The sequence below is a fragment of the Silene latifolia genome, chromosome 7 (assembly GCF_048544455.1).
Source record: "Silene latifolia isolate original U9 population chromosome 7, ASM4854445v1, whole genome shotgun sequence".
NCBI classification, from domain to species: Eukaryota; Viridiplantae; Streptophyta; class Magnoliopsida; order Caryophyllales; family Caryophyllaceae; genus Silene; species Silene latifolia.
In genome coordinates, this window is record NC_133532.1 from 7,284,951 (window position 1) to 7,308,984 (window position 24,034).

At 37.1% G+C, this 24,034-nt stretch overlaps 4 protein-coding genes and 1 pseudogene across 4 annotated transcripts; 2 read left to right on the forward strand and 3 right to left on the reverse strand.

Annotated features, from left to right (window-relative positions):
• Positions 1-1,072: 1,072 nt before the first annotated feature.
• Positions 1,073-2,144, reverse strand: LOC141589648 (cytochrome P450 716A75-like; annotated as a pseudogene).
• Positions 2,145-6,906: 4,762 nt separating this feature from the next.
• Positions 6,907-10,529, forward strand: LOC141590850 (uncharacterized). Its single transcript, XM_074411382.1, has 4 exons — positions 6,907-7,033; positions 9,009-9,263; positions 9,432-9,582; positions 9,827-10,529. Exons 1-4 carry the CDS (start codon positions 6,977-6,979, stop codon positions 10,348-10,350), a joined length of 987 nt encoding a protein of 328 aa, XP_074267483.1. The 5' UTR covers positions 6,907-6,976; the 3' UTR covers positions 10,351-10,529.
• Positions 10,530-14,356: 3,827 nt separating this feature from the next.
• On the reverse strand, positions 14,357-15,448 carry LOC141589649 (stemmadenine O-acetyltransferase-like). The gene has a single exon (XM_074410282.1). The coding sequence runs from the start codon at positions 15,446-15,448 to the stop codon at positions 14,357-14,359; it is 1,092 nt and encodes a 363-aa protein (XP_074266383.1).
• A 2,938-nt stretch (positions 15,449-18,386) lies between these two features.
• Positions 18,387-19,689, forward strand: LOC141589650 (stemmadenine O-acetyltransferase-like). Its single transcript, XM_074410283.1, has 2 exons — positions 18,387-18,809; positions 18,922-19,689. Exons 1-2 carry the CDS (start codon positions 18,387-18,389, stop codon positions 19,687-19,689), a joined length of 1,191 nt encoding a protein of 396 aa, XP_074266384.1.
• Positions 19,690-20,609: 920 nt separating this feature from the next.
• LOC141589651 (stemmadenine O-acetyltransferase-like) lies at positions 20,610-21,902 on the reverse strand. The gene has a single exon (XM_074410284.1). It carries the CDS (start codon positions 21,900-21,902, stop codon positions 20,610-20,612), a length of 1,293 nt encoding a protein of 430 aa, XP_074266385.1.
• Between the last annotated feature and the right edge of the window lie 2,132 nt (positions 21,903-24,034).

Consider the following 24,034-nt stretch of genomic DNA (forward strand, 5'->3'; position numbering starts at 1 on the left):
ATCCCCTTCACCTAACCATGCTCAACCACCATCGAAAGTTCCCCATCCATTACCATCATTGATATGCCTTACCACTTACCAGTCACCTGATAATACACCTTGAAAACATCCAGATCCTCAATTTTCGCCATTGATAAAACAAAAGAAGTCCCTGATTATAGACATTTATGTCTAGACCCTTCGGGGGTGCTGAGCTTGAGGTGGAGCATCCTTGAGCGGCCCGATCCAGGGCTAAAAGAACGCAGAATTTGTTCAGGGCTTATTGGACGGCAGACCTAGTCCAGTGTACATTGGATGGTTATAGACTGAAGGTGGAGTCTATGGTGTTCTAGTGTGAGAGCTCAATTTCAGGAACATGGCAGATACTAGTCTACTCTTGAGTGACTTGTATAGTGGTCGAGTGATTTGAAAGTCATTTGCTAAATGCTACTGTCCGAGTCAAGGTGGAGAATTGTTAGTATGTGACTCGTATGTCGCTTTCGGAGTATGTCGGAGTAAGATTAAAGATGAAAAAATAAACAAGAAAAAGGAGGAATAGAAGCCGCAACACAGGCGAGTCGCGTGTATGTCTGCAGGTCACATGACATGCTGAGTTTGCACTGCCCGTCTTTTGCTACGTGACTTTGAGTTTGCTTTGACTTTTCAACGTGAACTTTGTTCAAGTCTTGGAAATTAGTGGGTCCCTTCACTTTTCAAGTTTAAGTGGCCTTTTGGACTTATACGTGGGTTTCTGTTTCCGACTTCCGTCTTTAGTTTATTTGATTAAGTTTTGTTTATTTTGTTTCCTAATCAGAATAATCTTTGTTAGGTAGTTTAATATATAAACACTACCCTAACCTAGTTATTCAAGGAGAGATTTGTGAGGCAAGCACATTGAGAGTTTTAAGAGGCAGATCTAGAAAAACTCTTGTGCTCATCTTTTGTAATCTGTAATTCTCCCGACATAGTAAAATATTTTCCCACGCCCGGGTGGATATGTAGCTATCGCATTAATAGTGAACTACGTTAAATCTTTGTGTCTTTTATTTTTTGCATCTATTCTGTATCGCTTCCGCACAACAAATAACACAACTTAAATGACAAAAACATAATTAATTAATCTGCAGGAGATTGAAGATGAGGGGTTAGGCATGGGATTTACGACTATACCCTCGTCTGGAATAAGTTTCTCCCATTTAAATCTCTTTACAATATTGTGCATGAACATTAATATTTCCAACCTGGCAAACTCTTTCCTGGGCACATTCTTGGGCCTCCACCGAATGGTACGAACGTGTATGGTGCCGGACCACTCCCGTCGAACCTTGTAGGGTCAAATTTCTCAGGTTCTGGGAAGCATTTTGGGTTTCTATGTGTTGAATTTGCACTCCAATATAACTGCATGATGTAAGCATGTATGCGTACGTCTGAGTTCAATATTATGTGGCTTGTTAGCGTATACAAATTCTTGTATCGCTCCAATATCCGTCTTAAACTTAAAACGGGTCAAGTATTGGTAAGAGTGATGGGTCAACCATATTAAGCATAAAACTATTGAGTAAATGTCGTTATCAACCATTAAACTAGGTTATTGGTTTGATATGATTCTATTATACATAGCCCGGTTTTGAAGATGTTAAGTACCTGGGGTTAGTAAAATAATGGGTGGTGTTACTCATAACCTGGGGTTCAAATCCCGTTAGCATTCCAATTGTCCTTGTGGCTGATGCTTAGTTTCGGAGTCACCTTTTTCATATATTTGAAATCATTTGAAACATAGACAATTGACTGGAAAAGAATGGTTATACTTAAGTGCTTAGTAGAAAAAATACCTTCCAACCCTTGGGAATTTGGAAACCAGCATACATGAAATCGGAGAGCGCTTCCCTAAAAACACCTTGAAGAGGGGGTGCCAAGCGCATCACTTCACACGCCACGTTCCACGAATACTTCATCTTCTGTATGTCCTCCCATGTTTGATTCTCTCCTGTTGCTTTCGACTTTTCTATCTCCATTTGCTATTTTGCTCTGCGTTCAACTTAATGGGAAGAAGACACTATATAAATATGATGAGACAGTCTTATATAAACTAAATGATAAAAACCGGAAGAAGACATGGAAAGGCCGGATTAGGTAAACACATACCTTTATAAAAACACCATCATTGAACGGGTCAGCGAACTTATATTAGCTACATGTACCGGGTCCTCTATGCTTAGGAATATACGGCATGCTAACCAAAATGTGTAACGTTTTGTTAGAGGGAATACTTCCACTTTGTCTTTTCCTTCCCACCCGTCTTCCATGTGCCGAATTGCGATCTTGTCCATTATGGGTATGTACCTGTAAGACATGTCAAAGTATGACCCGACTTAAATTAATATGTACTCCGTATACATCATAAAAATATTAGATTATAATAGCTTACTGATATCATTAAATGATGTGAATAAGTGAACTTAGTTATAATATATCGTATATAGTCTTACTGAAGATCGTCTAAATCATTGATTAGGTTATAATGCATCATATGCATGTAGGAGTAGTATAAAGTTAACACAGTATATACCTTTGTAATGCCACCAAGCTTCGACTAATTTGTTCTCGTTCGAGAACAAGAACTTGTTACATGCCGCACCACACATTACGCTCACTTTTTCTCCTAAATATGAACTTCTCTGGGTGGCCGTCGATAAGAAGTCGTAGGACTCACCTATTATAGGCAGTCCCATCTTGCCCGGGGTAATGTATACCCCGGGCAAAACGATGATTGTGGAGGACGAAAAGGGATATTAGAGATAGGAAGATGAAGAGAACCATGCCACAAAGGAAGAAGAGCTCTCTGGTTCTTTTTTATTTTGTTATTTTAACTTAGTGATGAGGGATTTCTCCAAAGTGTTTCTATTTATAGGAGTATGTTTTAACCCTTGGACGTATATATGGATTAAGGTGGTTGTATAAGAAATGAAAATGAGGTTTTTACTTTTTTAGTCTAAGTTAAATATCCAATATAATCCCTCTAGTTCGTTATAATGTTCTCCTTTGTCTCTGGCACGATACTTAAGGAATACTATTAAAAATGAATAAAGGACATTGGTGGGGTTGGTGTTAAAAGAGAGAGATGAATTATTAGGAGTTAAATAAGGAGTTGTGGGGCCAAAATATTAAGAAAAGTAATAAAATAAGAGTAAAAGAGTTATGTGGGGTTTGGTGATAGGAGAGAGGGATGAATAAAATAAGAGTAAAAATTACCAAAAAAGAAAAGGGGAACATTACTTGAATAATCCGTTTCGGGAAAGAGGGAACATTATAGTGAATAAATACATGCTTTTTTTGTTTGTCAAATACAAATATATTTCTTTTGTGTATTTAAGTTATGATTTGGAGTGTCAAAATTTTGGCAACATCCATTCTAACTTTGCTCACAATCAATTTGTTTGTTGGTTTATTGTCTTTATTTTTCTATATAATTTGGAGCGTAATGAAATCAAGATTTAAGTGGGGTATGTTCAAATTTCAAAAGGGCAAAATAATACGGTAAACTAAAAAAATTCAAACTAAAATTTTCAATTTCACAAATGAATTTGAGTACATTAGGAGAATTCTACTTTATTGGTAGTTAGGTTTAATTACACAAATACTATCCTACAATCAGTTGTATAGTAGCATTGTACAACCGCCTCAAAGTTGTCGAGCTCTTATACAAAGTTGTTGAGCTGTTTTACAAGTTATTTAGCTATTTTACAAAGTTATTGAGCTTAATAATTATTCTGTTAAACTCAATAACTTTGTATCATAGCTCGATAATTTTGTTAGTAGAGCTCGATAACTTTATAACAAAGCTCAACTACATTGAATAAGTTGTATATACAACTAGTTGTATAATACATTAACTGGTTTAATTATCAACTTGTTACATTACGAGTACATTTATATTTACTCATATATTAATAAGATAAATGTTTCTTCAAAAAATTTCATGTTATCTAAGAAAAAAAATCTTAAAACGGAACTCGATTAAACATGGAAAATGTAGACCTAATCAATGTAACTTCTTCTCGTAGGTAAGTAAATGTTGAGATCAACGATCATATTAAAATTAAAAATAAACTTATTTAAAAATAAATAGAGCAACTTAGAATTAAATTTTATGGAGTAAAAACAATTTAGATATTGCAAGAATATGACTGGAGAAGGTAGTAGCAATTGCAAATTAAGTGCATGGAGTCATGACAACGTCCAAACGCACGAGGGACCCGAGGTTAGCAAGGCAAAAGAAATTGTCATTATATAAGTATATATAACATGCATAGAAGACACAACGTGATTGTGCTCCACGAGTGCCATGCGCACACTAACTAGACACGAGTCATATGTTTGATCAACGCCTTTACTTTAATCACAAATTCTCTCATTTAATACAGTCATATGCGTATATTTGTCTTAAATTTAAAACGGATTAAGTAATATAAATAAAATAAAAGCAAAATACGTTGTAAAAAAAATAACTACGTTATTTACGTGTTTTTCCATGCTAAAAACATTTGCTTATCGCTTACTCATATGCACAATATATGGACATTTATGATTTAATTGCTCAAGTAAAGTTGCATAAAACTCGTCATTTGGATATTTGGTTCGGTTTTGCTTGTTTTTGTTGCTTTTATAGGTAACATGGAGGCTAACAAACATCACACTAACTTAAGAGAGGCCCAAAAACTATTCATTCATGACCGAACAAAAGAAGGAATAAAGACCCAAAATGAAGAAAAAAGGAGTTGAGCGCTGATTTTGGGAGCAAAGCGCGCATCAAAGTCAGCGAAGGCAGGGCATCGCGGTTCTCACCGTGCCTTGCCAAGTGCCAAGTGCTAATCTCTTCCAGGGAAAGTGGAACCGTATTCCTCAACTTTGACAAATTCAGTACTTCTGCTATTAATATTTTACTTAAATTATTGGTTGGTGAAATAATTGCTCATATATACTTTCTTTTGTTGTTATTATTATTATTTTTATTACATTTGTTATTACTACTATTACTTTAACTACTTCCACCGTAATTATTGTTACTTTACTACTACGGGATTAAAATTGATATTTTCACTGTTCCCGTTGTTACTTCTATTACTTTCTTTTGTTTTTTTTTTTTCGAGTCAATTTCCTTTTATTTTGTTCGTAGAGACTTTAATAGAGTGGCACATGATTTAGCTCATACGATGTCATGGGTCTTAGTTGGCAAGCTAATGTTCCGGATGGCTCTTGTCTTTGACACACAATGATTTTATACTCCCTCATATTCATTATTTTCTTCCCTATTTCCTTAAACGGATTATTCAGGTTTTCTTTCCCTTTCTTATTTTGGAAATTTTTACTTTTATTTTATTTATCCTCTCTCCTATTACCAAACCTCACCCAACTTTTACTCTTATTTTATTCATCCCTCTCATATCACCAAACCCCACCTAACTCACAATTCCTTATTTAATTCCTAATTATTCATTCCTCTCTCCAATTCACAAACCCCACCATCTTCCTTTATTCATTCTTTAATCATCTCCTAAAATCTTGTGCCCACATCAAAGGGGAAGAAAACCCCGAATAGGAGGGAGTATAATATTAAGGACGGTTTTTATCAAAAAAAAAAAATATATATATATATATATATATATATATATATCAATACTATATATTAAATCCAGAAACCAATGGACTTTAATGTAATTAAAGAAAGTTATACAAATTAATTATATTATATAGTTTTAAATCAATAGCACCGTGTGATGGACCCGATTAAGGGATCTTAATGCAAATATTGTATAGTTTGGGTTAAAATTAAATTATATAGAAGCTTGGTAATTTTTCGAAACATGGTCAATTTCCTTAAAATAAAATAATTAATTAAGATGGTCAATTTCAAGGAGACTAAAAGAAAGAAGATGCCTGGTAATTTTCCTAAATATTTATAGAAGACTAGAAGATGGTCAATTTCCTTAAAATAAAATAATTAATTAGTATAAACATGCACACTTATGGTATTAATTATTATCATCATAAAATTATATATTAAATTTAAAATCTATGCAATTTTATTAAACTTTATAGTTTATTTAGTTTATTAGATGTATAGAGATGTTAATTATTTAACATACAAAAATATAATAAGTAGTTTATAAATAATTCAAGTTAAATTCCATAATATATAATATTGCATAATTCTTTCGATTTGATTTACTGCATATATGTAATATATTTATATAAATATATAATCGTCTTAAAATTACATGCCTAAGTAGTAAAAGTAATTTTGTCAGTAAAGAAAAGAATTGTAGTAACATTGGATATAGTTATATGATATTAATCACTCATTTGAATAGTAAAAGTAACAATATTATCAACGAGATTAGTGAGAGGGGTAGAAACAACAACGGGAGTAGTGAAATAATCAATATTAATGCAGCAATAGTGAAAGTAACAATAATTACGAATGCGGCAGTAGTGACAGTAACAATAATTACGGCGGGAGTAGTAAAAGTAACAATGATTACGGACAAGTAGTGAAATGTTATTACTATTGTTTCATTAATAAGAGTAAAATATTAATAGCGGGAGTAGTGAATTTGTCTCAAAATTTATTGCATCGTAATTTTATGATATGTTATAAAAAATATATAAATAATAAATTTATGGGTTATGCAACTTTAAGTAATTTTATTTAAAAAAAAAATTTAATGGCAAGTAGAGGTAGCCCGGGCGAAGCCGGGCACCAATACTAGTATATATATAAAACTCGAACATTCGGTTCACAATGGGTGACACGTACATTGTATCTGGTAAAAAACGTGGCAATGAAAACGTACTATGTAGTGACTAGTGTCCTTCACTGCAATTCGCAAATTTATACTGTAGGAAATATTATTCAGAAAACTTTTTATTTCCATATCATAACATTCTCTCGGATAAATTCTCAAGTGTAGTTCTAAATCGCAGCGAAGAAAAAAACATGGGACAGGGTCAAGAACTTATAAAGACTAGAAATGACCCTCAAGTCGAAATTCAGGTTTCCCTAATCCTTCATTTTCATAATTCATTAATATAATTACTGTTGTTGTATATCAAATACTCTTTCCGTCTCAATTATTTGTGATTGATTAAGATAACTTTCGCAAATAACTACAAAAATAAGCAAATAATTGAGACGGGAGTATTCCTTGAACAACTTTTTCTTATTAATACGGTCTGACGGAATAGGACTCGATTATTTATTTATCTTTAATTAGTTATTGTACATCTATATGTATAATCCTTTTCCCTGGAAAAACCAAAAGATTTATAAATTTATAATTCAAATTATTTGGTACTCCATTTGTCCCGGTCATTTATCATCTTATTTCATTTTGGTATGTCAGTCAATTGTTGTCCTTTTTATTTTAGGATTGCTTTTGATGAACAATTTTATCATTCACATCCAATTTAGTCCACTTGTCATCATATCATTGGCTCCCTCCGCTTTTCTTGATCTTCGTGCCAAAACCAATGACAACAATTGACCGGGACGGGACGGAGGGAGTATTTGGTAAGGTAGCCAAACAACAAAAACACGTAATTTTACTTGTGGACTGAAGTTCGTAATCTTACGGTCTGTATTCGATTTTGATCGGTTGGTTGCACCGCGTTTAGTTACTTTTACTATCAACGGTTTTTAGGGCACATGATCAGAAGCCACATCGCCTGTGACCATTTGACAAAATATACCTAGTCTTACCATTGAGTCAAGCAGATTATTACATTGAAAATACGTGCTAAATTAATTATTAACTATTACAGATATTTCTTGAGATTGGGGCCATCAAGTTGGGGCCCTGTGCGGCCGCACCGCTTGCACAACCCTAGGACCGGCCCTGATTTTTAGTTTAGAACCACGACCTAAAATCAAAAATTTATTGGTATAATTTACTATTAAAACTCTATGCAATAATCTCGTCTTTGAGCGAATTCTCGCAATTCTTATACACAATGTTGCTTCTATCGGAAATAAAAGCGGCATCATACTTAAACTTCTCGAATTGGCCAAGAATGTATTGCAAAGAACGATTGCAAAGATATGACGCCTTTATGATTTTCTCGCAACAATGCCTATCAATGTTGTCTTTGTATTTGAAGATCGCATCATACATCTTCAACCCGCACTCTCGGGTTGTTTTATCGATGCAATCGCCTAAAAACTTGTAAAACCCAGGTCGTGGTTGTGGTGGTAGTGGCAAATTGAACCATGGGTCTTTAGGATTAGGATGCTCAAAAGATTTACTAGCATCCGACCCGATAATTGCATAAGAAAATAACATGATGGCAATTAGTCCTACAAGCTTCATCATAGGTCTATCCATCTTTTTTTGTTTTGTTGGATTAAAAATGAAGAAGTTTGGATGAGTATTGATGGTTGTAAGTCTCGACATTTTATAGGTTAAGATTTTAGGTGTTACATTTGGCTTATTTAATTACATTTATTGATTTCTTGGAAACATATTGAGGTTACTAAGACTAACTACCAGTATTTGGATCGAAACGGAACAATATTGAAGTGATTGAACATTTGAACATAAGTGTTATAACGTTCCGAGTTTAAGCTTAAGTTTCTAATTAACATTTACATATAGAGTTAGAGAAGTGGCCGCGGAACGAAAAGGAATTACAGATAGTAGATTTTCTGGACCAACATTTTCGAAGTGGATACGACATATAGTCGATCTAACCAAAGTACCAAATTATGTGCTCTCCACTTCTTTAAGATTAAAATCTTTAATCTTGATTTCAAGTATTTTAAATTTTTTTATTGTCCGATGTATTGAAATTCGTGTCATGGATAATATACAAGTAAAAATATATTCGTAAATTGTAGTATATTGAATGGTAGTATTATTATACAAAATGTGGTCAATGTCTCGTCTTGTAGATTGCGTAAAGTCAAGGTGAATAAAGGGGGTTACTTCTTTTCTTTTTGTTCAATCTTATAACAAGAGTTTTGTAATGAACAGGAAAGAGGGGAGATATTTTTCTTTTACCGGCCGAAAGTAAACAGAGAAGAAGTTCATAGTGCAGATGACGTGCAACGGCTATACATCGTTCTTCGTCCAGAATCAGGTGAAAAAGCAGTGGAGCAGAAGCAGTCCCCTGATTCTGGCAAGGAAGGAGCTAAGTCTGGACTTTCTAGTCCTGGCTCGAGCCATAGTCATGATAACGACGAAGATAAGCGCCTTAAAGAGCACCCCGAAGGAGGACATGGAATAAAGGTGATGCATAAATCGCAACATTAGTTTACACGATCATTTAAATTGACTATATAATACGGAATAAATTTATATAATAGTAAGGGGCATAATATATCTGTATGATACTCTAAAATTGCATGGTTGTTTGAGTGTAATGGGCTTGGTTGGAATGTTTGCAAATGATTGCAGGAAGTGAATATAGAAAAGGAACCTTTGCTGAGATTAATCATCATGGGAAAGAAGGCTCTACCGGATCCTACTAAAAAGAGTCGGCCTTTTTTCGGTTTCGTAGAGATGGTTACTACAAAGATCAACGACATCAGAGATGCTCTTCAAGAAGGTATGTACACTTGAATCTTGTATAGCTGTATGAATGATGCTAGGTGTATGGGTCATGTTAGGATCAGAAACTTTATGGGTCATGTTAGGAGATTACGGTATATTGTCAAACTTCTAGTAGCTAATACTAGACACCCGAGGAAATTTGGTAATTTACAATACAATGGCATAGTAAAACTACTGTTATTTTTCGCAATTTTTATAATTTACGGTGGTCATTACGACAATGTGATGGGTAAATGCAGAAGAATATGATACAAAGACGAGGGGACATCGAAAAAACCCTAAGGCGCGAGCAGTGGGGGAAGGCGTGTACCGCATCCTAAGGCACAAGTACTCTGAAAACAGAATGCACACTCATTTAGTGTACAAGCTAGAACTGCCTCCTAAAGACGCGAAGAACGAGCCTCAGGGCGAGCTTAACATTGAGCGAGAGGGTTCCTTCATAATACAAATAAAGAATCCTGAGCAAGGCGGGTCCCGGTCTGATTTCAGAGGAGTGCAGAGTAAGCGGAAAGCCGTCTTTCCAGCCCACCTTCAGGGTCGATTTGGAAATAAACGGTTTGGGCCGGATGATCCAACCGATTTTCTGAATTATGAAGGGGGTGAATTTCTGCTTATATCGGCTTCCGATGATATAGAGGAGGAATTGGGCTTGGAGCTTAAGCCAGAAACCGAAGAACCTAACCCTGGGTGCTCGGATTTGGTCAAGATGTTTGGGCCGGATTGTGTTCCGACTGCACCCCTCTTTGAAGGCACTTGGACTTGACTATATACAAATGCAGATCTCTCTATTGTATGTAGCTTGTTATTAGTTTTACTTTTACGGTTTTACCTCTTTAGATGTGAATTAGTAGTGGTTATGCACTATGCAGTAGTGTAATGTAATTAGTATGTTTAACGTTTTACCTCTTTTTACGAGGTTAAATGCCGTGTTAAACTGATCCCTTATATGCTTGTAAATCTGGCAATCAGGTTTGTATTTAAAACTCCACATAGATGATTGTCGATTAAATTATGTTGAACAAGGCGAGGGTCTAGTTTTGGAGTTTACCTTTAGCGATGGGCCTATAAGAAACGTAATTAAAATTAATCTTTTATGTACTTTTTATCCGTACTTTTCCCTACCTTACCTTTTTCCATAAAAACAAAATACACACATTCTGGAGTGTGGGATGGGTTTTGTAATTGTTGGTGTGGTGGTTAAGGGTTTAGGGAATAGGGATGGTGATTTCAATGAGGGTAGGGCTGGTCTAGGCTGCAGAACTAGGCGGCCGGCATGACCAGTAGAGATAAATGGTGCCGGTGTTGGCGTGTGTAGTGCTGCCGGTGATGGAGGTGAATGGTGTTGGTGTTGAGGGTGGATGTACGTGGTTGTGGTGAGGTAGGTAGTAGTAAAGTTGGCATTGTTCCGTGCTGTGTCGGCCCATCGTGCCTTCCTTCAAAAATGGTCTGGCCTAGGCACGGATATTGGGCTTGGGCTGGTCGTGCCGTGCCTGGCCCAGTCATCCCAACTTCCGCCGCGGGCCGTTCATGGCATGCCCATTTTTGTGATCGGGCCGTGCCTGGCCCATGGGCTAATCGTGCCTTGCACGTGGGCCGGCCCATAATACTTTTTATTTTTTATTTTTTAAAATTGTTTTGTAATTGTTATATTTTTAGTACTTTTTGTTTAATAACTTAAGTATGACTAATTGAGTAATAATATATAAGATTATAAGATGAGTAGAAAAACATTTTGTGAGAAAAATGGTGAGAATTGATTGTTAGTTATAGAGTTAGGGGAGAAAAAAAAATAAAAAATAAAACAAAGCCTAAGTAACAGCTATATTCAAATGGCAACAACATGTCAACACTACAACAGTCACATTGCAACGGCACCATTACAACAATCACAAATTTATGGGCCAAAAATCGGGTCGTGTCCTGTGTCAGGCCCGCCCCGCGGGCCTGGTTCTAGCCGGTTAGTCCGTGCTTCGGCCATGCTCGTGCCTACGCACAAGAATTTTCACAAATCGCAGCAAATAGCTCATGTCGTGCCCGTGCCAGTGGTACTGTTCACCCAGGCCGTATTGTGCCGTGCCAGACTCGTGCCACCCGCCCTGGCTCAGCCTGAATTTCCATCTCTGGGTAGTAGCCTAGTAGGGTGAGGAATGGGAAACCCTTGGGATCGGAGGTGGGGGAATGAATTTGGAGGGATTTAGGGCTAATCCTTTTCTTGCTTTTTGGTAAAGGGTGAGGAAAATATGTTTAAACAAGGGTTTTTTTTGTCAGAATGTACCTAACAATTAGTCACTTTGCACGTGGATATATAATATTATTTTTTTGTCCAAAAATACCTATATGTCATATGTTAACAAGTACTATCAATTAATTTTTTCGTCAAAAAAAAGTTAATTTTGGGGTTTGTGATTTTTTACTCACTCCTAAATCCTTTATTTAAGATTGATTAGTCACATTATTTAAATCTAGTGATAAGAGTTGATATATCTATCTATATTATTAAAGGAAGCTTTTTTCGAGCGATTGTAGAGACTCCAAACTTTGTAAAATACCTAGAATAAAAAATAAAATATAGAATTATACGTACAAATTTAAACAAATGCAAATATAAAACTAAAAGATAGAACTTAAGCATTAACAAACGTCAAAATTGACTATTAATAAGAATCAGTTTGTTAAAAGAATTCTATAATGACACAAATATATACATCTACCTCTAATATTTCATATGTATATATATATATACTCAATATTCAATGTCCTTGCTTCGTCATTCATTCATTCAACTTCTTGATTGGTTTTCCACGTAATTTTTAGTTGCTCATAGTAAATTTTTTTTGGTCTGAGTATTACATGATTGATGATTGCTTTGTTTGCTTTGTTTTTCTTTTTTTGCAGCACAATAACATTTACGTACATCGTTCTCATCGGTTATATGGAGTACTTTGGTTTGCGTGGTTTCTATACAAAAAAGGTAACTAACGTCATGCGAAATTAAAAGATTGTCGTTTTATCTTTATCTAAAGGTATTATAGAACCTCTGTTCCGCTAAGTAGTTAACAATTGACTTTTTTGTGAGGAGAATTTTGAAACAAAGATATATTATTGATCGAAACAAAACGTAGGGAGCACGTAATTATTTTGCAGGGTTGTTGCTTAAAGCTTAGTAAAATTATTAGTATGTAATGCTCAACAATTAAAATTCAAGACATGTATATACGTAATGGGGCTTTGGGCGTACGGAGCAAGAGGAACACAGTAAAGCATGGTGGAGTAAAGCGTGGTGGAGTTGTAGCCTGTAAAAGACTAGGTGAGCCATGCCACCCCTTGAGTTTGGAATTTGGATAACAAACATGGATGCTGCAACGTATAATGACGGAATGTGATATGGAGATAGTGCTGCGAGATCATTTAGGATACGTAAGACACGAATCGGTCAAGCATAGAGGATAGACACTAATGGGGGCATGGGGGCGTTGATGTTACGGAGGCGAAAGATGCGATGTTGGAGTCGATATAGTAGCAAGGCGGATGAAGGTTCATTCATTAAATTTAGAATCTGACTCCCAACAATCAAAGGCGTAAAGCACCAAGTACTCCTGGCTATTACATGACAATTGTGGTGAAGGAATTCTTGAGTTATGACTTATGAGCGAAATTTTGAATTAATAAGTTCCAGTTTTGTGAGGCGGAGTGTAAATGAGGCGGTGCATCAAAATGATGCACTATATACCTCTTGACTACGCGATGAGAGTTCGGGTTAATGTCTACCCCGAATCCCGATGTAATTATTATTTATGATAAATTTATGCAATTATTTTTCCTTTTATATCAAAAATTATGATGAGAGTCCTCTCGAGCCTAATAAGGTAGTTGTATGAGGGTTCAATCTTTAAACATCATGTAATTGTATGGTCTTTACTTTTCCTCTAAGCCTTCCTCTCAACAATAAGAAAAAAAAAATTAAAGATTTTAGAAGTGTTCAACTTAAAAGAATTAAATTTGCCTCAAATTTTCAACTCATGTTAATCTAATATACATTCGGACAAACTTATTTAAAACTTTCATTTAGTTAGCTTAGAGAGTCAACAAAAAAGTCTAGGACGATTATAATGCTTGACTAATACTCCTAATAGAATTCTAAGACTTTTTACGTTCTTGAATAAAAAAGAATTAACGACTAAGTAATAGATATAGATAAATTATTTAAAGATATACGTAAGCTAACTTAAAAAGAATTCTAAGACTTTTTACATAGTTCATGAATAAAACTAGAATTTTAAACGAATTATACTGAAGAAATTAGAAACATACTTCTGATCTACTATTGTCCTCCAATATACCTATTCCATAGTTCAATAATGAGGATCCAATCATGATCTATACTTATATACTCCGTAGCATGCAACAATACCTCAAAAACTGAAATTTCAATTCTCAAAGTTCTCAAAACTGTATTTATCGTTTTAGGAAATGGGGAAGATGTTAGAAAATAGGAGGGAGTAAAAAACCTTAGGCTTTCTGTGTTTACAGTACAGGAGAGTTCCCATGTTCTACTAGTACATCACAGTTTTGCTCGCATACAGTGCGATGCGAGCGAACGAATCTCGTGATCTTGATCAAGCATGGCAACATCTTGTTCGAGCACATTCACCCAAGCTTCGATTCCTTGTCCGCATTTTGTGGGCAACAAAACTACTGCGTTTTGGTAGTCTGCGATACCCAGACAGGTGTGCCCCACCCAAAATTAATCTCATAAAACGGCATTCTAATCACGCTCGTAAACCCACAAAAATGTCCTTCCCCAGTTCCCCTTCCGTAAAATTCTTATAAGTCTCTTGTAATGACAGAAGACACTCTCCTGTTTCGATCTCTTGTAAAAGACTTGTATTGATATGTTTGGATGACTCCCTGAGCTTCCGTACTGCCTCAGTGTAATCTGACTCGATTGGCGTGTGCACGAATTTGGTCCAGAAGAGGTTGCCATAGCAATTCTCTGGGATAGGTGAGCTCTTTATCGTCCTCAAGTTAACAGCTTGTGTAGCACTGGACATTATCTTGGGGGGTGTTGGCTTAACCTTCGCGAACTTAATGAACTTGTTCCATAAGAAGGCGGAAACCACCGTTACTCTTGACACGGGACGACTCTCTAGTCCTTTCAGCTCGTCTAACTTGTCCTTGCTGAAAACTAGTCTCCTCGATACAATCTTTTCTTTACAAATTGGACTTTCATGGTCGTAGATCTCATTCAGATCTATAGAAGGTAAAAATGATGCCGAATCAAACGAAACCAATTTCTGATCATTATCAGACTTATAGCCATCATCTCGAGTATTACAAGCCCAAGCGTTTAAAAACGCAACAAATGTTGTTGCATCAGCAATCTTATGCGAAATGCACACACTAATAGCCATACTGCCACATGAAAAATGGTTCAGTTGGACCGCACTTGCTACGCTAATATTATTGCTAATAGGTGCTTTAGGTGCGTAAGGTAATAGCCTTATTAATTCCTCCGGATCTGGATTCGCTATAACTTCCGCTAGGCTAGCTAAAACATCAGCTTCGTAAAACTCAACCCCTTCATCGTTGCAGTCGATTGATGAATTGCCTACAACCCTTCCGGCTAGTGGATAGAACTGAACCAACGTCTTGGAGAGCGAGTTCTTAAGTAATAAGGTGGTAGTTTCGGAGTTATTATAGTGGCTAATAATCGGAGTTTTGTAGTAGAATATCAAAGGCATGAGAACAGGAGGTGCAAGTTGGTCTATAAAGGTGAATTGGAGGGTCTTAAGGTGATTTGCGGTTTCGGAAAATGGCTTGATAACGTCTTTTGATTTTATCTCGGCGTTGAATTTTGCCATTTTTATCTGTATTTTTTTTTAAAAAATTATTTCGCCTTATTTGATCTATTTTTCTTCAACATAGACGTTTTTTTTTTGCTCTTTTGTTGTATATATTGATCTTACTCTCGTCAAAATCTCAATTTATACGTATACAAATTTACATGGTTAATAATTCTTCAGTCAATTGATACAACTGTAAATCGCTGGCAGTTTAATTAGCATTGCTTACAATAATTGGTGCAAACTGTAATTATTCGCGGTTATCACGTGAGAAGCTTTAATTTGGTAATGCACGATCACAAGCAATTTGCATTAAGATAATATATGATATGATGCTTGTTGACAAGAATCAATAATGGATATATGTATTGCATGTGCAGTTTGATTGCATGAATAATATATATTGTCATCAAACTCATCGATCTATATTTGTTATATACTTGATCATGTTCAAGCATTATTCCACGATCATAAAACTTTTTTGTGAGACAATGTGTGTTGTAATTTTCACTTTTGTGAGAGAGTGTTTTTTGGAGTACGGGTTGTACTCGAGTTGCACGATGGGGGTTGATCATGGGGGTTTTCTTTGTAATGAGTTTGGTTATAAAGAAAATATTAATAAGAGAGAGGGTGGACGTAGACCTTTATAGAGTAGGTCGAACCACGTTAAAAATCTCGTGTCTTGTACTCTTTCTCTTTATTTGTTTTATTTCTCGCTTAGTTGTAGAGTTCTCGTTTCAAGCATACATCCAAAACAGTACAGCACAATTCGTATTGTTTGAACAGTCACCGAGATTGTTAAATTCACCTGTGTACTGTTTCAGTATCGAACAAGAACACTATTTGGAAAAATGTGGGACTCGGGTGGTCTATTCTTAAGCAACATCTGACGTGGTCCATTGGTGATGGCTCCTCTATCCATCTTTGGGATGACCCCTGGTCTCCTTTAGGGCCCCTTAGGAGTGTCGTCTCTGGCCCTCTTAGCTTGAGCTCCAGGAATGCGAACCTTAACTCTATTATCTCTAATGGACAATGGTCTTTTAACTCTCTTGACTTCATCCTTCCTGACCTTGTTACCACTGCCATTCTTAGCATACCTCTCCCTTCCACCCAGAAATCTGATTTTATCACTACCTCCCTCGCCCCTAAAAATAAATTCTCTGTTGGAACCACCTACTCCTCCCTTCTGGACACCTCCCCCCCTCTCCCTCCTTTCTCTCCCGACCTCTTTTGGCTTTGGGACATCCCCTCCATGCCAAAAATCAAAGCCTTCATTTGGCTTGCTTGGTGGGATAAGCTCCCGCATAACCTCACCCTCCATACTCGATCCATTATTCCCTCGCCTAGGTGTACCTTTTGTGCCAGCCCTTCCCTCCCTGAGTCTACCCTCCACGCCCTCCGGGATTGTGACCTTGCAGCTGCTACTTGGTCTCATTTCAATGTAAATCAATCCTTCTTCCTCCTTGATCTCCAATCTTGGATTTTTGAGAACTGTACTGCGACTCTGCGAGCTGTAAGTGGCCCACCCTCTTCTCCTTCATTGTGTGGCGTCTTTGGACAAGACGTTGTGATACTATCTACTCTCTTACCCCTTTCCCCGCTCTTTTGCTTTTCTGCAACTCTATTACTTCCCAGGCTGCCTCTTGGAGTGCTGCCAACACGTGCTCCCCTCCAACCGCCCCCCTCAGCTCTCCTGTCTCTGCCTTTCGCTTCCCTCGTAGCTGGGCCCCCCCGCCGCAACATTGGTGTAAGATCAATGTAGATGCGGCCTTCTCCCCCTCCTCCTCGGTCACTTGTTTTGGGTGTGTTGTTAGGGACTCTTTTGGCTCTTGGGTTCATGGGTGGTCTAGCCGGTGTTTTGCTACTACCCCCTTTATTAGTGAGGTCCTTGTTATTAGAGAAGGGATTCGTTTTGCTGTTTTGTCCACTGATAATTTTGTGATTGCATCTGACTGTATTAATGCTATAAATGCTATTTTGAGCCCGGACCATCCGTGCGGTCCCTTTGCTAACATCACCATTGAGTGTAGGGAACTATTAAAAGCTTCACCAAGACTGGAGCTTGTGTTTGAGAAGAGATCGGCTAATAAGGTTGCGGATGCAGTTGCCAAATTCTCCGCGGCGGACACAAGCCTTTCTAATGGATGTTTTATTTGGGAACATGCCCCCTCTTTTGTTACGAATTTATGTATTCTTGACTTCTTAGAGGCTTGCACGCCTCTTAACCCCGACCCCCCTCCATGATGTACTTGAACTCTTTGCTTCTTTTTTAATATAATGTTCTTTTTCGACCAAAAAAAAAAAGAACAAGAACACTATTTTCGCTTTAAAAATTTACATTATTTCTAAAAAGAGTACTTAATTCACCCTTCCCCTCTTAAGTACCTGATTGATAAACTCAACACCATTATCATAGACCGATCAACGAATTAAATGCTTGAACATGATCAAGTCTATAACAAATATAGATCGATGAGTTTGATGCTAAAACATTTAATGAATTGTTCATGCAATCATACTGCACATGCAATTCATACATCCATAACTGATTCTTGCAATTATTGCAAGCAATGCTAATTGAATGGAGTATTATTAAACTGACACCAATTCACTGTAATGCTAATAAACTATTTCATTATCGCAAATTGTCAATGTAGACGGGCACTTTTTGTCTACATTGTTCTGGTACTTTTTATCAATAAAAATGGTTACATTATATTCTAAATAGGTCACATTTACTCCTTGTAAGTTTAAGATGAAAAATGATCATCTTAAGGGAGACTTATTGATTATCGCAAATAGTGTTATCCAAGAAGAATCATTGACTTGAGATTTTCTCAGATGATTGTATGCATATAAGTTGAGATATAGGCTAGAGTAAGATCAACACATTACCAACAGAGCAAAAAAAAAAAAAAAGCGCCTATCTGATCTTTCTCGAAAAATATCGAACAAAATGGCAAAATTCAAAGTCGAGATTAAATCAAAAGACATGATCAAGCCTTTATCTGAAACCCCGAATCACCTCAAGACTCTCCAACTAACCTTCATAGATCAGCTTGCACCTCCTGTTCTCTTGTCTTCGATATGCTATTACAAAACTCCACTTGGCAAATATAATAACCCCCAAACTACTACCACATTGCTCAAAAACTCGCTCTCCAAGACATTGGTTCAGTTCTACCCGCTAGCTGGAAGGGTTGTAGGCAATTCATCAATCGACTGCAACGATGAAGGGGTTGAGTTTTACGAAGCTGATGTTTTAGCTAGCCTGGTGGAAGTTATAGCGAATCCAGATCCGGAGGAATTAATAAGGCTATCACCCTACGCACCCAACGCACCTGTTAGCAATAACATTAGCTTAGTAACTGCGGTCCAAGTTAGCTATTTTTCATGTGGCGGTTTGGCTATAAGTGTATGCCTTTCACATAAGATTGTTGATGGAGCAACCTGTTCTGCGTTTATAAACGCTTGGACTTGTAATGCTCGAGGAGTTTCTGATAATGTTAGACAAATTGTTTACATTTGATTCGGCATCATTTTTACCTCCCTTGGACCTGAATGGGATCTATGACCATGAAAGTCCCATTTGTAAAGAAAAGATTGTTACGAGGAGGCTAGTTTTCAACAAGGAGAAGTTAGACGAGCTGAAAAAGAAAGCTGATGACGGACATAAAGCGAGTCCTCTGTCAAGAGTGGCGGTAGTTTCTGCCTTCTTATGGATCAAGCTAATGAAGATCGCGAGGGCTAAGCCAAAACCCCCGAAAATGTCCAGTGCTACACAAGCTGTGAACTTGAGGACGATAAGGAGCTCACCTTTCCGAGAAAATTGCTATGGTAACCTTTTCTGGACTTCATTCGTGCACACTCCAATCGAATCAGATTTCACTGAGGTAGTTGGGAAGCTCAAGGGGTCATCTAAAAAGATCAATACGAGTCTTTTACAAGAGATCGAAACAGGAGAGTGTGTTCTGGAATTACAAGAGGCTTATAACAACTTTTCTGAAGGTGAAGTATACTTTTGTGGTTTTACTAGCTGGACTAAATTACCGCTGTATGAGCTTGATTTTGGCTGGGGCGCACCTGTCTGGGTATCTCCGACTACAATACCATTCCAAAACGCGGTAGTTTTGTTGAACACAAAGTGCGGTCAAGGAATTGAAGCTTGGGTGAATGTGCTTGAACAAGATGCTGCCATGCTTGAGCAAGATCACGAGATTCATTCACTCGCATCACATGGTATGCGAGCAAAACTGTAATGTATTAGGAAGGAGTAAGAGATATGGTAATATTAAAATATACCATATATCTTACCGTATAAGTTATAAGTTAAATTATCTTATTGTCTTGCAGAATAAGTTAGCACGATATATTCTAGATCCAGGGTTAAGGTTTGAGCCAGTACTATAAATACGGGTCTTATGTATTCGTATCAGAACAACACAAGATTATCAATAATAATAAAGTCGTATTGTTCTGTCGTATATAAATCTAACATAATGTGATGAAATAAAGACATGTATTCAACTAGCTTAATACCCTTGGAAAATGCACGGGGATATCTATCTAGTTTTATTCAAATTCCTTAGTAAAATTTAGAAAGATTAATGAATAAATCTCTAATGGTGCCCCGCTATCAGTTTCTTACAGTTTTGCTCGAATATTATTGTGAACTGCGAGTGAACAAAACTCGTGATCTTGTTCAAGCATATGAAAATCATGTTCGAGCAGATTCATCAAAGCTTCGATTCCTTGTCCACACTTTGTGGACCGTCTTGTTAGGGTCACCACTTGAATATAAAAAAAGTAATCAATGTCGCCAAAGATTGAATTGTATTGGAAAATGACACGTGTATCGAAAATGTACCTGAGCTATACAACCAGTTGTATTGGTTGTATCGAAAAGAACCTGAGCTTTAGAATTATTTAGTTGAATTTAGACCTATAGATTATGAGGTTTGTTTAAAAGAATTCGAGCTCCATTATAAAAATATTGAACTTAAAAAATTATAATGAAACTCAAAAATAATATATAGGAGCTCAATTAAATTTTAATTTTTGACATCAAAAAATTAAAATTAAAATAAAAAAATATAAGAGCTCGAAAAAAATACACATAATTATGATTGTACAATGCTCTTATACAACCAGTTGTATAATAGTATTTGTGATTAATTTCTTACAGTTTTGCTCGAATATTATTGTGCAATACGAGTGAACGAAACTCATGATCTTGTTCAAGCAAGTGAAAATCATGTTCGAGCACATTCATCCAAGCTTCGATTCCTTCTCCGGACTTTGTGGGTAACAAACATACCATATTTTTGAAAGGTAAAGTAGTTGTAGATACCCATATAGGTTTACCCCACCCGAAATTAATCTCATACAATGGATATCTAATCCAACTACTAAATGCACAACTCTCTGCTTCCCCGCGACAAACCATCTCATTGAACTTTGCTGATTCCCTAAAACACTCTCCTGTTTTGATCTTTGGTAAATAACTCGTATCAATCTGTTTCACAGCCGTCCTGAGCTTGTTTACTGCCTCGGCGCTTTCTATTTCTGGTTCGACTGAGGTACGCGCTAATGTGGACTGAAAAAGGTTCCCACAGTAATTCTGTGGGATAGGTGAGTTCTTTATTGTCCTCAAGTTTACGAATTGCAATGCACCAAAAATCTTGACCGGCGTTGACTTAGCCTTCGCAATCTTAATCAACTTCTTCCAAATGAAGGCAGAAACCACAGACATTCTTGTCGTCGGACTCTGTAGATCACATTGACTTTTCAGCTCATTTAACTTCTCTTTGTCGAAAATAAACCGCCTTGTGACAATCTTTTCCCTACAAATGGCCTCCACAGGGCCAAAGATCCCATCCAGGTCCATGGGAGGAAAAAATGATGCCGTATCAAATGAAACCAATTTCGTTTGATCAATACTAGAAACACCTCGAGCAGTAAGTGCCCAAGCGTTAATAAACGCGGCAGAGGTTGCTGCATCAGCAATCTTATGCGAAATGGATATACTTATAGCCATACCTCCACACGAAAAGTGGTTTACCTGGACCGCGGTGACTATGCTCTTGTTAGTGTTTAGAGGTGGAAAAGGTAATAACCTTATTAATTCCTCTGGATCTGGATTCGCTATAACTTCTGCTAGACTTTGTAAAACATCGGCTTCATAGTACTCGACCCCTTCATCGTTGCAATTAATTGATAAGTTGCCTTGAATCCTTCCGGCTAGTGGGTAGAACTGAACCAATGTCTCAGAGAGCGAGTTTTTGAGCAATGTGGTAGTTTCGGAGTTAATATTGTGGGTAAGTTTAGTTTGGTAAAATAATATGCACGGCGGGTGGACAGGAGGTGCAAACTGGTCTATTAAGGAGAGTTGGAGGGTCTTCAGGTGATTTGGTGTTTCAGAAAAAGGCTTGATCATGTCTTTTGATTTTATCTCGACACTGATTTTTGCCATTTTGATCTATATTTTTCGAGAAAGGTAGGTGGTTTATTTTTTGCTCTTCTGCTCTTGTATTGTATGCTCTAGTCTAGAATAAATCTCAATTTATATGCAAACAATCATTTAACAAAACACATTAAATTTAGATGAATTATTGCAAATAGCTATTTAATTAAAAAATGAATTATTGCCAACTTTATGATTCTTCAAAATAATACCGTATCTATCAAGTTGATTTTGTATCCTGATTACAAGCTGTAGCCTCGTGGCTTTGTTTTTATGCTAAACCAAGTCGCAAGCAGTTTAATAATTCCGTCAATCCTTTCAGTTCAGCTTCATTCCTGAATACTGATTACAAGCAGTTACGGTCCGTAAATATTATATTCAATGCCCGCAAATCGCGTATCTCTTTAATTTTATTATTCGAATGTGGGGGAAAGCTGCCTTGGTAGAATACCAATTAATTGAAGATTTGAATCGCCTCCGAATATGACATGTTCAATTTAGTATTCTGTCTGTTATTTCTGGTGGCCATTTTCTTATTGTTAGGATACACGGTTGGAAATAGGGGCTTTTTTTAGCAAAGTCATTTCTCCATATTGTCCCACATTGGTGAGGAAAAGAAAGATGTATGTGTTTATATATCTCATCTTGCCTTACACTATCACTAGTGGGTCAAGGGAGGCTTTTGTGGGAGCCTTGCGAGGTGCTTAATTTAGCTCGCACACGCGCGCGGGGGCTGTGCCCATACCCGGCCCGGATTCGGGATTTGGCAATCGCCTGCGGCGGGCTATGCCTATCTTTTTGGGCCAGTCCTGAGACTGTTAGTGGGTGAGCAAAAGGCTCCTGTTCTTCAGGCCTTGACTGCTGTAGTTTAGGGGCACGTTTTTAGCTTCTGAACTGCTCCAGTTCTGCTATAAATAAGACCCTGCATTCAGCTTCAAAAAACACATTCTTTCACACTCTTCTTCCTCTCTTCTCTTCTGTTCTCTAAATTATTTCTGGGTATTGCTTAATTTCGTTCCAAGTCTCTCTGTCACGAGTGGGCGTGACATTGACGAGGCGGTAGTGTGATCCTTGGGGAACTACCGGCACTAACTGATCGCCACCACGGTCGTACCGGACAAATAGTTTTCAAGGCAGTGGCATTCTGCCACGGCACTACTTTTTACGGTTCTATCTTTTTGCTCTCTTTCGCTTATTTTCGATTCTAGTTCTTCTCTGTTACCGCAATTAAACCAACAATTTGAAAACTATTTTTAGTTGCTGTAACCATGTCTGATAGTTCGAAAATTGCTCCTGAATTGGCGAAATTGGAGTCTTTAGATGGTCACAATTATAAGCGCTGGTCCCAGAAATTATTGATGTATTTTGAGCAGTTAGAAATTGATTACGTCTTATTTAATGACCCGCCTAAGCCTATCACCCCTACTGATGCTGAGAAAACTCCTCCTCCCTCTAAAGATATTAAGTCCAATGAAGAGGATATTGCAAAATTTGTGAAAGACAACAAAACTGCTAGGTGGCATATTCTGAATAATATGACAAACACCCTATTCGACTTATTTGCTGTGAATAAGTCTGCTAAGTTTATCTGGGAGTCTTTAGAAACTAAGTATGGGGCTGATGATGCGGGGAAAAAGAAATATGTTGTGGGAAAATGGTTGGGATTTCAAATGGTCGACGGAAACCTATCATGGATCAAGTCCATGTCTATGAAAATTTATGTCTTTGATATTGTGAATGAGGGCATGAAACTTGATGATATCTTTGTAGCTAATGTTACGCTAGAGAAATTCCCTCCCTCCCGGTCCGATTACCAAACCAACTTAAGCACAAAAAGAAAGACCTGTCCCTTAAGGAACTTATAGGACATATGAGGACCGAGGAGGCTAATCGCCTTAAAGACCTTCCCCGCTAGTCAATCTGTGATGTTCATTCTGTTTGTTCTTCTTTGTAAAAGCTAATCTGGTTGAGTCTGGTGGTCCGTCTTATGCTGAGAAATATAAGGGTAAGGGTAAGGCCAAGGTTGGTCAGGGTAAGAACCAGGGTCCTGCAAAGAAGAATGGTCCAGGGAAGCATACCAAACCGGTTCCTAAGATTCAAAAAGCTGCTAAGGGTCCTATTGTCTGCTATGTTTGTGGAAA

Excerpts from the sequence above, each read along its gene's own strand:
- LOC141590850 (XM_074411382.1), top strand. The coding sequence starts at position 6,977 with ATGGGACAGGGTCAAGAACTTATAAAGACTAGAAATGACCCTCAAGTC. Across the intron at positions 9,264-9,431 it reads AAGGAGGACATGGAATAAAG|GAAGTGAATATAGAAAAGGA; the intron begins GTGATGCATAAA and ends AAATGATTGCAG. Across the intron at positions 9,583-9,826 it reads CAGAGATGCTCTTCAAGAAG|AAGAATATGATACAAAGACG; the intron begins GTATGTACACTT and ends GGGTAAATGCAG.
- LOC141589649 (XM_074410282.1), bottom strand. The coding sequence starts at position 15,448 with ATGGCAAAATTCAACGCCGAGATAAAATCAAAAGACGTTATCAAGCCA.
- LOC141589650 (XM_074410283.1), top strand. The coding sequence starts at position 18,387 with ATGGCAAAATTCAAAGTCGAGATTAAATCAAAAGACATGATCAAGCCT. Across the intron at positions 18,810-18,921 it reads GCTTAGTAACTGCGGTCCAA|GAGTTTCTGATAATGTTAGA; the intron begins GTTAGCTATTTT and ends GTAATGCTCGAG.
- LOC141589651 (XM_074410284.1), bottom strand. The coding sequence starts at position 21,902 with ATGGCAAAAATCAGTGTCGAGATAAAATCAAAAGACATGATCAAGCCT.